Source organism: Wolffia australiana, chromosome 7 (genome assembly GCF_029677425.1).
Source record: "Wolffia australiana isolate 7733 chromosome 7, ASM2967742v1".
Classification (NCBI taxonomy): Eukaryota; Viridiplantae; Streptophyta; class Magnoliopsida; order Alismatales; family Araceae; genus Wolffia; species Wolffia australiana.
Window position 1 is genome coordinate 2,497,289 of NC_135841.1, and position 13,636 is coordinate 2,510,924.

General features: G+C 43.4%; 1 protein-coding gene across 1 annotated transcript; it reads right to left on the bottom strand.

Annotated features, from left to right (window-relative positions):
* Positions 1 to 2,715: 2,715 nt before the first annotated feature.
* On the bottom strand, positions 2,716 to 11,271 carry LOC144705235 (metal transporter Nramp7.2-like). Its single transcript, XM_078577820.1, has 12 exons — positions 10,829 to 11,271; positions 10,674 to 10,752; positions 10,540 to 10,580; positions 10,220 to 10,298; positions 8,671 to 8,775; positions 8,464 to 8,573; positions 7,159 to 7,340; positions 6,511 to 6,580; positions 5,924 to 6,097; positions 4,491 to 4,727; positions 3,301 to 3,396; positions 2,716 to 3,206 (listed from the first exon to the last, which is right to left on the bottom strand). Exons 1-12 carry the CDS (start codon positions 10,955 to 10,957, stop codon positions 2,925 to 2,927), a joined length of 1,584 nt encoding a protein of 527 aa, XP_078433946.1. The 5' UTR covers positions 10,958 to 11,271; the 3' UTR covers positions 2,716 to 2,924.
* Between the last annotated feature and the right edge of the window lie 2,365 nt (positions 11,272 to 13,636).

The following is a 13,636-nucleotide window of genomic DNA, read 5'->3' on the forward strand; positions in this document are numbered from 1 at the left end:
GTCAAACATCCTATTCCTCATGCCCTTATGGCTCAACTTCCCACTCCCGTTGAGCCCACATCCTTTCAAGCTGCCTCCCAGAATTCCCACTGGCTTGCGCCATGTCGGCTGAGTATCATGCCTTGATGTTGGTCCAAGCTCCTGGTTTCCGTAGCTTGAGTCAGCCAAATCATGTAAGCTTACTATGGAAATCTCTCTACGGTCTTAAACAGTCACCCCGAACTTGGTTCCAAAAACTCACATCCTCTCTTCAACTCCTCAGTTTTGTCGGGTCTAAGATTGACTCTTCCTTATTCTTCAAACTCACCCGTGCGCCCCTCTTCATCCTCATCTACATCGATGATATACTCCTCCTTTCTCCCAGAACCTCTGCCATTAACCACCTCGTTCATCACCTCCATTCTAATTGTTCTCTTAAGGAGTTGGGTCCTGCTCATCATTTTCTTGGCATTCAGTTCACCCCTCATGCACGAGTATACTTTGTCTCAATCTACTTATCTTCTCTCCTTGCTTGAGCTTTCTAAAATGCTCACCTGTAAACCCCTGTCCATGCCTTATGCTCAATGCCCCTCCTCCTTGTCCTCTCTTCCCCTGGTTGATGTCACTCTCTATCGTCATTTAGTCGGAGCTCTTCAATATCTCACCCTCACGCGCACGGATATTGTTTTTGCTGTCAACCGTGCCTATCAGAAAATGCATTCTCTGACTTCTTCTGACATGCAGGCCCTTAAACATCTCCTTCGCTACCTGAAAGGCAACATTTCCTCTGGCTTAGTCCTTTATCGCCAATTCGACCTAACTATTAACGCTTTTAGTGATGCAGATTGGGCCGGTGACTCCCTTGATCGCCGCTCGACCGGTGAATTGTCTATCTTGGCAGAAATCTCATCTCGTGGAGTTCTAAAAAGCAAGCCATAATCACCCGCTCCATCACCGAAGTCGAATACAAAGCTATGGCCAACTGTGCTGAAGAAGTTGGTCATAGCTCCTCGAGGAGCTATCCCTCCTCAAGGAGCTACATCTTTGCCCGTCCTCGCCACCCATCCTCTGGTGCGATAATCTTGGTGCTACGTACCTCGCTGTCTATCTCGTGTTTCACGCTCGCACCAAGCACATCGAAATTGATTATCACTTCATTTTGGAGCAGGTCTCCAAAAAGAATATCCAAGTCAAATTTGTGCCCAGAGCAGATCCATTGGCCGACGCGCTCACCAAGCCGCTCCCCAAGGCTCGCTTCACTCATCTTTGACCCAAGCACAACGTCTCTGCTCTGCCCCCGCCATTGCGCTTGATGGGGGGTGTAAGCAAGACTGCCAAGTCGGATGCCTCAATGGACCAACACAGTTCAAACTAACTCCCAGCCGAATTGGGATTGAACACGTACCCTCGCCATTGCGTAAACGTATAAACCATGTCTTAATCCAGTACGGGACATACCCGATGGCTGATATTATCTGTCTAATATAGCCGTTACAACGTCTATATTTGTTTTACAATTTCCTGAGATTATAAATAGTCGACACTGCTGTAAGCAATAGAGGTGAAGAAATACAATAGTCCTCTTTTTCTTTTTCTTTCCTCTCCTCTACTCTCAAGCAGGATCAAGTTCTTACATATCAAATGCGAGAGAGAGGAAAAGAGAGAGCAAACGCGTGAGTTCGTGCAAGAGAGAGAGAGAGAGAGAGAGAGAGAGAGAGAGAGGGAGAGAGAGAGAGAGATAGAGAGAGAGGGAGGGAAAGAGAGATCAAATGAGAGAGAGAGAGAGAGAAAGAGAGAGCAAACGAGAGAGATATAGGGAAAGAGAGAGCAAATGAGAGAGAGAGATAGGGAAAGAGAGAGCAAACGAGAGAGAGAGGGGGGGAGGGAAAGAGAGATCAAATGAGAGAGAGAGAGATAGGGAGAGAGAGAGATAGGGAAAGAGAGAGTAAGCGAGAGAGAGAGAGCGAGAGAGAGTGAAAGAGAGAGCAAACGAGAGAGAGAAATATATAGGGAAAGAGAGAGCAAACGAGAGAGAGGGAGATAGAGATAGGGAAAGAGAGAGCAAACGAGAGAGAGAGAGAGAGAGAGAGAGAGAGAGAAAGAGAGAGCAAACGAGAGAGAGAGAGAGATAGGGAAAGAAAGAGCAAACGAGAGAGAGAGAGAGATAGTGAAAGGAAGAGCAAACGAGAGAGAGAGAGAGAGATAGGGAAAGAGAGAGGAAACGAGAGAGAGAGAGAGAGAGAGAGAGAGAGAGTGAAAGAGAGAGCAAACGAGAGAGAGAGAGAGAGATAGTGAAAGGAAGAGCAAACGAGAGAGAGAGAGATAGAGATAGGGCAAGAGAGAGCAAACGAGAGAGAGAGAGATAGAGATAGGGCAAGAGAGAGCAAACGAGAGAGAGAGAGAGAGAGAGAGAGAGAGAGAGAGAGAGAGAGAGAGAGAGAGAGAGAGAGAGAGAGAGAGAGAGAGAGGGAAAGAGAGAGCAAATGAGAGAGAGAGGGGGAAAGAGAAACCAAACGAGAGAGCAAATGAGAGAGAGAGGGGGGAAAGAGAAAGCAAACGAGAGAGCAAATGAGAGAGAGAAAGAAAGGGGGAAAGAGAAAGCAAACGAGAGAGCAAATGAGAGAGAGAAAGAAAGGGGGAAAGAGAAAGCAAACGAGAGAGAAAGAGAGAGAGACGTGGCCATGTCATTGAGACACGTAAGCGATTCCACAGATCGAGATCTATAAATCCATCTCAAGAAGGCACAAACAAAACGCACATCTTAGCACACAATCTACCATATAGTTCACAAACTCAGTCTCTCAATCCTATTCTTCGGCGCTCAAGATTTTCCCGAAAGCACCCAGAATAAGAGCGGTAAGGGGGCGGCAATAACTCCTCCTAACCCATGAAAGGTTGAATAACCCCACGCCCAAAAAATAAACTCACAGTCCAGACGAGCGCCTCTACTCCGGCAGCGGTATATCGGCCAAGTCCCCCCTCGGGGCTTCCGAGCCTTCGCCAAGTATCTTCTCCGTATCAAAAGACATGGCGACGTCTTTTCTGAACATTAAATAGACCACGGAGACGACGTAAACGCCCATCAGAGGAAAGACGACAACCCCGACGACGCTCTTCGCGGCCACTTGGAGATCGCTGTGAATGAGCCAGTTCACGAAGCCCGTGCTAAGGTAGTAGATGTTGATGCCGATGATCATCAGGCCGAGAATCCAGGACAGGGCGATAATCTGCCGTTGATTTTTTTTTCTTTCGTTATGGTGGGTTTTTTCTTATTCTTTTGTATGTTATGAAGTATTTTTTGACGAAGTTGGGTGGGCTTACGTGAATGGAGCTCCTGTGATCGCCCATCTTGGCTCGACTGCTGCTGAATTTGAGGAGGGGGATGAGCGCGAAGGGGAGCTCGAAGGAGAGTATCATCTGCTTGCCCGTCAAAAAAGGATATGTGAGATTTAGAGTGATCGATAGAGGATGAGAGGTAGAGCGAGAAACAGAGAGCGAGTGGCATAGAGAGAAAGAGAGGATGAGAGATATATATTGGGAGAGAAAGAGAGATAGATAGGGAAAGAGAGGGAGCGGGAGGGGGAGAGATATGTATAGATATATACATAAATATAAGATAGATAGAAAGAGAGAGGCATAGAGAGAAAGAGAGCGAAAGGGAGAGGGAGAGGGAGAGCGAGATTGATAGAAAAATTGATAGATGGATAGGAAGAGAGAGGCATAGAGAGAAAGAGAGAGGGGGAGACAGAAAAATAGATAGATATAAAGGAGAGGCATAGAGAGAAAGAGAGAGGAAGGGAGAGGGAGAGGAGAGGGAGAGAGAGATTGATAGATAGAAAAATAGATAGATGGATAGGAAGAGAAGCATAGAGAGAAAGAGAGAGGGGGAGACAGAGAAATAGATAGATAGAATGGAGAGGCGTAGAGAGAGAGAGAGGGAGACAGTGAGAAATAGATAGATAGAAAGAAATGAGAGGCATTGAGTGAGAGAGAGAGAGAGAGAAAGAAATAGATAGATAGACAGAAAGGAGGCATAGAGAGAGAGAGAAAGATAGAGGGAGAGATAGATAGATAGATGGATTTATAGATATAGACAGAGAGGCATGGAGAAAAAGAGAGAGAGAGGGAGATAGATAGATAGAGATTGAGAGAGATAGATGGGATGATAATGGGTCCACCGAGATAGGTAGACAGAGAAAGAGATTGAGAGAGATATAGATGTATGTATATATATAGAGAGAGATAGATGGGATGATAATGGGTCCACCGAGATAGGTAGACAGAGAAAGAGATTGAGAGAGATATAGATGTATGTATATATATAGAGAGAGATAGATGGGATGATAATGGGTCCACCGAGATAGGTAGACAGAGAAAGAGATTGAGAGAGATATAGATGTATGTATATATATAGAGAGAGAGATAGATAGATAGATAGAGAGAGAGAGAGAGAGAGAGAGAGAGAGAGAGAGAGAGAGAGAGAGAGAGAGAAGAAAAGAGAGAGAGATCACCGATGCGATAATGATGAGTCTGCCGGCGCCGGCGGAGCCGCCGATAATGGAGACGACGAGGCTGGGAGCGATAGCGACGCAACGGGTCAGGAAATTCCTTAGCCATTTCTTCATCTTGAGGTCCAGAAATCCTTGCATTATATACTGCCCCGCATAGGTTCCCGTGATCGTTGAGCTCTGCCCAGAAGCTAGCAAAGCAATAGCGTATACCGTGGAACTCGCCTTCCCCAGCACGTTCTAAATTCACCCACACACCCATCACATGATGTTAATGACATTTTATTATTACTATGGGCAAGAAAGAAACACGGTGCCGGGTATTGTATAGTGCAAAACTTTAGAGTTCTACAAATAGTTCATGTTTTTTTACTGAAGTTTCAGTTTATAATTTTCTTAACAAATTCAAATAAAATAACATGTAGTTTTTTTAGAATTTATGCTCAACGAAGAGAAATTCTGTCAAGATCGTTGACATTGACGATTTCAACAGCTTTATTAAGTTAATAGCATACGTTGACCGATGGGCTCAACTCTCAGGAATAACCTCAACAACAGTCGAAAATGTCAACGTATGGGGTAGATGATCTTGTTGACTTTGATGTCGGGGCCAAGACTCACGTAATATTTAGATAAAGAAGGTTACGAACTCAATGAGGGCACCACTTTAGGAGCAGAGTAAAGATGAAGATTCATGTTATTCAAGGTCATGAAGCTATGACTTTAGGAGCAGAGTAAAGATGAAGATTCATGTCATTCAAGGTCATGAAACTATGACTTTCGGAGCAGAGTAAAGATGAAGTTTTACAAGGTTGCGAAGTCAGTGAAGGTAGAACTTTAGGAGCAGAGTAAAGATTAAGATTCATGTTATCCAAGGTTACAAAGTCAATGTAGGTGCAACTTTATTAGCAGAGGAAAGATGAAGATTCATGGTATCCAATGTTACCAAGTCAACGTAGGCGCAACTTTAGGAGGGAAGTAAAGATGAAGATTAATGTCATCTAAGGGTACAAACTCTATGAAGGCCCAACTTTAGGAGTGGACTAAAGATAAAGATTCATGTTATCCAAGGTTACAAAGTCAATGCAGGCGCGACTTTAAGAGTCAAGTAAAGATGACTATTAATACTATCCAAGGGGACAAAGTCAAGATGCATGTTCATGTTATCCAAAGTTATAAAAATCAATGAAGTTACAACTTTAGGAGCGACTTCAGGAGCGGAGTCACCGACAAAGAAGGTGAATGTTCTCAGTAAATGAAGATGAAAGTTACGAAGTAAATGAAGATGAATCAGAGATGATGAAATGAAGGTTATAAGAGTCATGACGGAATATAACGGAGCGAAATGGAAGGTCCGAAGGCTTTATTTCCTTTGTCGTTCTTTCTCTAGGATAAGTGGTTTTTTGTGCTAACTGTGGAAGTAAGAAATGACTTACTTGGAGAAGGAAGGAAGCCGAGTTGAGGGTCAAATCGCTGCATCGTTCGGCGTCCGTGGGCGAGAGGTCATCGGCTGCACAGACCGTGCCGGAGACTGAGACGACGGCGATGTTGATCAGAAGCGCCACCCCAAGTGCGAATCCGCTCTCGATGAGGAAATATTTGCAAGCTTTCTGTAGCGATTGAGGAGTTCAATTTTCATTCAAAACAACCGGCAACGATGGTCATGAATCGGATTAAGGTTAATCCTTTGTTGATGAGGAAATTTGAACATGCGTTTTGTGGTAATAAATAAGAATATTGTTCAAAGAAAATAACCCACAACAATGATCATTATCAGTTAAGGTTAATCCGCTCTCAAAGAAAATATAAGGAAGAGCTCTTTGTGAGGATTAAGAATATGAGCTTTTTACAGAAATAAGTAAACCGATGGTCATGAATCAGATGAAGATTAGGCCCTCAATCGATGAGGATATTTCAGCAAGGTTATCGCCCAGATAACATATATAAATATTAAGAAAGTAACGTAAGATGATCATCATAAATCAGAATAGGATTAATCAAGATATTCAGAAAGCAAGCTCACGTTGATTCCTCCTTTGGTTGACGGGACCTTCCTGGAGAGCACGAGGGCGGAGTGGAGGAAGAGATTGTGACTGTGGAAATCCAATGATCTAGTTAGAAGAAATATTGGAAACTGAATCTGAAATGCGATCAAGAAAATGAAGAAGAAGGAGACGATGACGATGAAAAAGAAGAACAAGAAGAAGAAGCAGATGATGATGCTGATGCTGATGACGATGACGATGATGATGCTGATGATGACGACGATGATGATAATGAAGAAGAAGAAGAAGAAGCAGATGATGATGCTGAAGAAGAAGAAGATGATGATGAAGAAGAAGAAGAAGATGATGATGAAGAAGAAGAAGAAGATGATGATGAAGAAGAAGAAGAAGATGATGATGAAGAAGAAGAAGAAGAAGATGATGATGAAGAAGAAGAAGAAGATGATGATGAAGAAGAAGAAAATGAAGAAGAAGATGATGATGATGATGATGAAGAAGAAGAAAATGAAGAAGAAGATGATGATGATGAAGAAGAAGAAAATGAAGAAGAAGAAGATGATGATGATGAAGAAGAAGAAGAAGATGATGAAGAAGAAGAAAATAAAGTAGAAAATGAAAAAGATGAAGAAGATGATGATGATAATAAAAGAAGAAGAAGAACTCACGGCATGACTAGGGCGCCCAAGAGAGCGATTGCATCGCCCACGGCACCATTTCCGCTGAGCCTGGGTAGAAAGAGACCCTTCACAACCTCCCCCGCTGGCGGCTTCACGAAGAAAAGCTCGCCGATGTAGCACGCCGCCATGACAAACACCAGCAAGGCTATCAGTACTTCCAGCTTCCGGACCTGCATCATAAAATCATAAATTGATAGATACAGATGGATAAGACATATAGGAAGGCATATAGAAAGAATAATAGATAGAGAGATACAAGGAATGATAGATGGGTGTATATACAGGTGACGAAAAGATCGACAGATGGTTTGAGTGATGGGTATACAGCGAGATATCTAAGGTAGGAGAAAGATATATAGAGGGAGATAAATAGATAAATGGATATACATAGGAAAATCTAAGATGGAGAGAGATAAGGGTATCTATTTAGAGAGACAGTTATATAAAACTAGAGAGATAGACAGTTTGATAAATAGATTGATCACTTTGTTGCGCAGTAAGATCGACAAATTGAGAGTTACTCGCAGAAAGACAAAGACTAACCGGCACCAAAAGAGGAGAGAGAGAGAGAGAGAGAGAGAGAGAGAGAGAGAGGAGAAAGAGATATCAAAAGACAGAGAGGAGAAAGAGAGATCAAAAGACAGAGAGAGGAGAAAGAGAGATCAAAAGACAGAGCGAGCGATCAAAAGAGATCGAGAGAGAGGAGAGAGATAAAAAGAGATCGAGAGAGAGGAGGGAGACTCAAGACTCAAGAGATAGAAAGAGAGATCAAGAGAGAGGAGAGAGGCAAAAGAGATAGAAACAGAGATCAAGAGAGAGGTGAGAGACAAAAGAGAGAGAAAGAGAGATTAAAAGAGATCGAGAGAGAGGAAAGAGACAAAGAGAGATCAAAAGAGATCGAGAGAGACAAAAGAGAGAGAAAGAGAGATCAAAAGAGATCGAGAGAGACAAAAGAGAGAGAAAGAGAGATCAAAAGAGATCGAGAGAGACAAAAGAGAGAGAAAGAGAGATCAAAAGAGATCGAGAGAGACAAAAGAGAGAGAAAGAGAGATCGAGAGAGAGGCGAGAGATAAAAGAGATAGAAATAGAGGAGAGAGATAGACAGACATATAGAGAGAAAGAGAGCGCGAGATAGATATAGAGATAGACATTGGTAGATAGATAGATTGATAGAGAGAGAGAGAGAGAGAGAGAGAGAGAGAGAGAGAGAGAGAGAGAGAGAGAGAGAGAGAGAGAGAGAGAGAGAGAGAGAGAGAGACAGAGAGAGAGAGAGAGCGAGGGAGAGAGGAATACCCCATAGCGCTGCAGCCCGAGGAGAAGGAGAGTGCTTGTCCCCGTGACAAGAACGCCGACCCAGAGAGGAATGCGGAACAGGATGTTAAGAGCGAAGGCTGTTCCTATGACTGTCGGCACAGAGATGATATCAACTCTTCGGTTCAGATTCGAACATGAAAAAGAAGGAACCGAGGGAAGGAGTCAAATATGATTAGACCAGGAGACCTTCGGGGATGTCAGCGGCGATCACCGCCAGCTCGGCTAGAATCCACAGGCTGAGCTTGATGTACTTGGGATACTCTATCTTGCATATCTCCGCTAGATGCATTCCTACGCATCCATTGATAAGAGTGAGACCAGTTTTTTCCTCGTCTCTCTATACTTCAATCTATCAATGGTACTGGTACTCTCTATCTATTTATTTATCTATCTCTATGCCTCTCTCTTTCTCTCCCTCTTTCTCTCTTTGCCTCTCTTTCTCTCTCTCTCTATGCCTCTCTCTTTCTCTCTCGATACCTCTCTATGCCTCTCTCTGTCTCTCTCTATGCCTCTCTCTTTCTCTCTCTATACCTCTCTATGCCTCTCTCTGTCTCTCTCTATGCCTCTCTCTTTCTCTCTCTATACCTCTCTCTTTCTCTCTCTATGCCTCTCTCTTTCTCTCTCTCTCTCTATGCCTCTCCCTTTCCTCCCTCTTTCTCTCTTTGCCTCTCTTTCTCTCTCTCTCTACGCCTCTCTCTTTCTCTCTCTATCCCTCTCTCTTTCTCTCTCTCTCTCTATGCCTCTCTCTTTCTCTCTCTTTTTCTCTCTCTCTATGCCTCTCTCTTTCTCTCTCTTTTTCTCTCTCTCTATGCCTCTCTCTTTCTCTCTCTCTACGCCTCTCTCTTTCTCTCTCTATACCTCTCTATCCCTCTCTCTTTCTCTCTCTCTCTCTCTCTACGCCTCTCTCTTTCTCTCTCTCTCCCTCTCTCTCCCTCTCTCTTTCTCTCTCTCTCTCTATGCCTCTCTCTTTCTCTCTCTTTTTCTCTCTCTCTATGCCTCTCTCTTTCTCTCTCTCTCTCTCTCTCTGTCTCTCTCTATGCCTCTCTCTTTCTCTCTCTATACCTCTCTCTTTCTCTCTCTCTATGCCTCTCTCTTTCTCTCTCTGTATGCCTCTCTCTTTCTCTCTATGCCTCTCTCTTTCTCTCTCTCTCTATGCCTCTCTCTCTCTTTCTCTGTATGTCTCTCTCTCTTTCTTTGTATGCCTCTCTCTCTCTCTTTCTCTCTCTCTATGCCTCTCTCTTTCTCTCTCTCTCTCTCTTTCTTTGTATGCCTCTCTCTTTCTCTCTCTCTCTCTCTATGCCTCTCTCTTTCTCTCCCTCTTTCTCTCGATGCCTCTCTCTTTCTCTCTCTTTCTCTCTCTTTCTCTCCCTCTTCCTCTCTCTCTCTCTCTATGTGCCTCTCTCTTTCTCCCACTCTCTCTATATCTCTATCTTTGAACCTATATATTTATCTATCTCTCTAACTACGAATATATCTATCAATCTACTAACCTACCTATATATCAATCTATCACTTAACAGACCTAAGGATCAATATGGCGTAAGAAGAGAGCGAGGGAGATTGATACATAAATATATAGATAGGTCGACAGATTCAGATAGATAGATAAATATATGTATGGATAATTAGGAATTTGAAGCATAGAGATGGATGCACACATAGAGATGATCCACAGTATATCATTTTTTTCTCTCTTTCATCAGCTTCTCAGCGTACTGATCTACAGTTGAATTACCTGTTGTTACGCCGAGATTGGCTGCCAAGGATTGGATGATGAGCGCGAACACCAGACCGAGGAGGACGATCCACAGCAGCTGCGTCAACCCATAATTACACGAATCGTAATCAGGCCCTTCATTTGGAGGTCCACAATTGATGTTAATAAATTCCAATCGCAATTCTTTTAATTCTGAAACCTACGAGTTAATCGTTTTCTAAATCGTACCTAAACTGTCGCCTGAAGTTACGACTACTGCGGAGCGAAGAAATGGACTGCAACGAGATTTTATTTTTCATACTAATAATTTTAGAATTGTTTTATGTGTTGGGGCGCACCTCGTAGCGGTGATTCGCTCCGGCTTGCAGATCAGTCTCCACTGCGCCAATTTTTTCGCAATTTCAGGACTTTGAAAAATAGAAAAATCAAGAACAAGAAAAGAAAACTAGAGAGAGAAAGAGCGAGAACGGACAATTGCCCGGATCAAGATAAGCCATGGAGACGAGAAATCCAGGGCCCACGTATCTGAGAAAGTCCTTCCATGGCGGTGGCTGAGATGAAATGAACAATTATATATTTTTTTACTGATTATGAGGGAGAAGAATGAGAAGAAGAGAAAAGACTAACCTTCTTCTGAAACTCGTCGTCTACGCCGCGCACGAGCCCATTCTCTAACGCAAGTGCTTGGCAGGCCAAGTTTTCCGTCACCACCTCCGCAGATATCCGATTTCCCCCCAATCTGGAAGAACTCTCCATCTCTCTCTCTCTCTCTCTTTCTTTCTCTTTACCTCTCTCTCTCTATGCCTCTCTTTCTTTCTCTACGTGTTTCCTTTTCTCTTTCTTCTCTCTATGCCTCTTTCTTCCTCTCTCCTCTTCTCTCGTTCTCTCTCCGTCTCTTTTAAGACTCTCTCCTCTTCTCTCTTTCTTTCTCCCTATTCCTCTTTCTCTCTGTCTTCTTTTCTTTCCTTTCACCTTTCTTCTTTTCTCTCTCTCTTTCCTTCTCTCGCTCTCTCTATCTCTCTCTTAGCGCGTTTCTTTCTCCCCGTCTTCTCCCATCTCATCTCCTCCCACATCAACGGAGTATTTATAGGTAAAAATTTGAGGCAGTGACCTGGCCTAGTTGACGAATATCAACAGCAGTCCTCTGTCTTCTTTCCCTTATCTCTTTTATCTTGGATGCAAACGTCTCTCTCTCTATCCATCTCTCTCTCTCTCTCTCTCTCTCTCTCTCTCGCTCTCTCTTTATGTGCATATATATACGTATTTTATTATAACAATTGTCAGCATCGGTCAAGGGAGAGATTAAAAAATTCTATAATATCTTTTGTAGGAGGGTGAGACATCAACCTCTCACAAGGAGTTTTAACATTAGAAATTAGGAAAAGTTAGCGAGCCAAACGTGAGCTGTGTGGGATTGTATGTTAGGTAATACATCGGTTTCTGCGGAGGAGCACCACATAATAGATGATATTTTATTCTAAAAGAAAGAGAAAAGAGAGAAATGAGAGAGAGAGAGAGAGAGAGAGATTAACACAGTGTGGCCCTGACTAGTGACTACTACAGACCATGCATGTAGACAGGTATGACTAGACTTGAGTTCATCCTATCTCGAGTGACAATGTCAGGGCGATGCTGAAAAGGATATCAGATATCCGTCTTTACTGATACCTGGACATCAGATATCAGATATTGGATATCAGATATCAGCTATTGGTTCCTACAGTTCCAATATCCTGACCCCGACCAGTTCCAATATTGACATCCGTCTTCGTCTCAGGGCATGGATGATGATATAGGACATTGGGGACTTCCGCCATGTCCTGACCGCGATGATATCCATTTGATATCCGATATCCATTATCTAAAAAATAGTCAATTTCCATCCAAATATAGGTTGGGCAAACACTAGGCGAGTTTTTTCAAAGGGTTAATAGCACGAAATATCCCAAATTTTTTCAAAAATCTGAGATATAACCTAAACTTTTTTTTTGGCACAGTATATCCCAAATCCTCTAAGTCAACGCCGACATATCCCGGTGATGACATGGAATCCATCGTGGCTGCCAGGTGGATTTCCGGCCAGATTTTGACCTGGCGGAATCCACCTGGCAGCCACGATTGATTCCACGTCATAACGGGGATTCTACCTGCCAGGTGTTTTCCGATAAGAGAGAGAGGCATTCTAGAGAGAGAGAAGGAGAGAGAGAGGCATTCTAGAGAGAGAAAGAGAGGCATTCTAGAGAGAGAAATAGAGGCATTCTAGAGAGAGAAAGGGAAAGAGAGGCGTTCTAGAGAGAGAGAGAAGAGAAGAAGGGAACGAGCAGGAAAATGAGAGAAAACTCACAGAATCGGACATGAAAGCGCGGTCGGGGTCGTCGACGATGGGCGAGGGCATGCCGTCGTAGTCAAGGAACAAGGCCACTCTCTCCCTTTCTCTAGAACGCTTCTCTTTCTCTCTCTAGAATGCCTCTCTTTCTCTCTCTAGAATGCCTCTCCCTCCTTCTCTTTCTCGCTAGAATGCCTCTCTCTCTCTTATCGGAAAACACCTGCCAGGTGGAATCCCCGTTATGACGTGGAATCCATTGTGGCTGCCAGGTGGATCCGCAGGTCAAAATCTGGCCGGAAATCCACCTGGCATCCACGACGGATTCCACGTCATCATCGGGATATGTCGGGTGTTGACTTAGAGAAAGTTTAGGTTATATCTCAGATTTTTTAAAAACTTTGGGATATTTAGTGCTGTTAACCCTTTTTTAAATGAATGGGCCCATAATATCAGTTGCTGAGAGATAGCTCCACATTAGAAGATAAGAGAAAAATAGAGAGCCGGAAGCGAAAGGTACAGATGGCATGGAGGAAAGCCATCGGTTTCTGTGAAAGTGCTCCACATAAAGTGAGAAAAAAAATATTGAAAGATGGATAAGAATAAGAAAGAGAGACGGCGACAGACAGGCAGAGAAAGAGACAGACTGAGAGATGGAGACACATTTCATCATATTGAGCAAGATTCTCAGCACGATTCCAAGAAGAAAAATATAGATCCCAAAAGATTGATTGAAAAGTCAAAACTTAATGGTGGACTTTCCTTTCTACCATTGAATGTGCGCAAACAGGAAGCGTCTTATCTGGCCAACAAGTTGCGGTGGTCCTCTCACCTATTTAAATCTTTCGCAATCAGGAAAGTTGTCATTCAATACCCGACAAGTTATATATTCATTATTTTTGTACTCTCCCCCTAAACGCGACCCCAGCATTAAACTTACGAGTTGCGTTTAAGCTAAGGCACCACTAAAGCACAATAGGTACAAAAAAGTACATGACACTCTCTCTCTCTCTCCCTCGCTTTCTCTCTCTCTCTCTCTCTCTCTCTCTCTCTCTCTCTCTCTCTCTCTCTCTCTCTCTCTCTCTCTCTCTCTTTCTCTCTCTCTCTCCTGC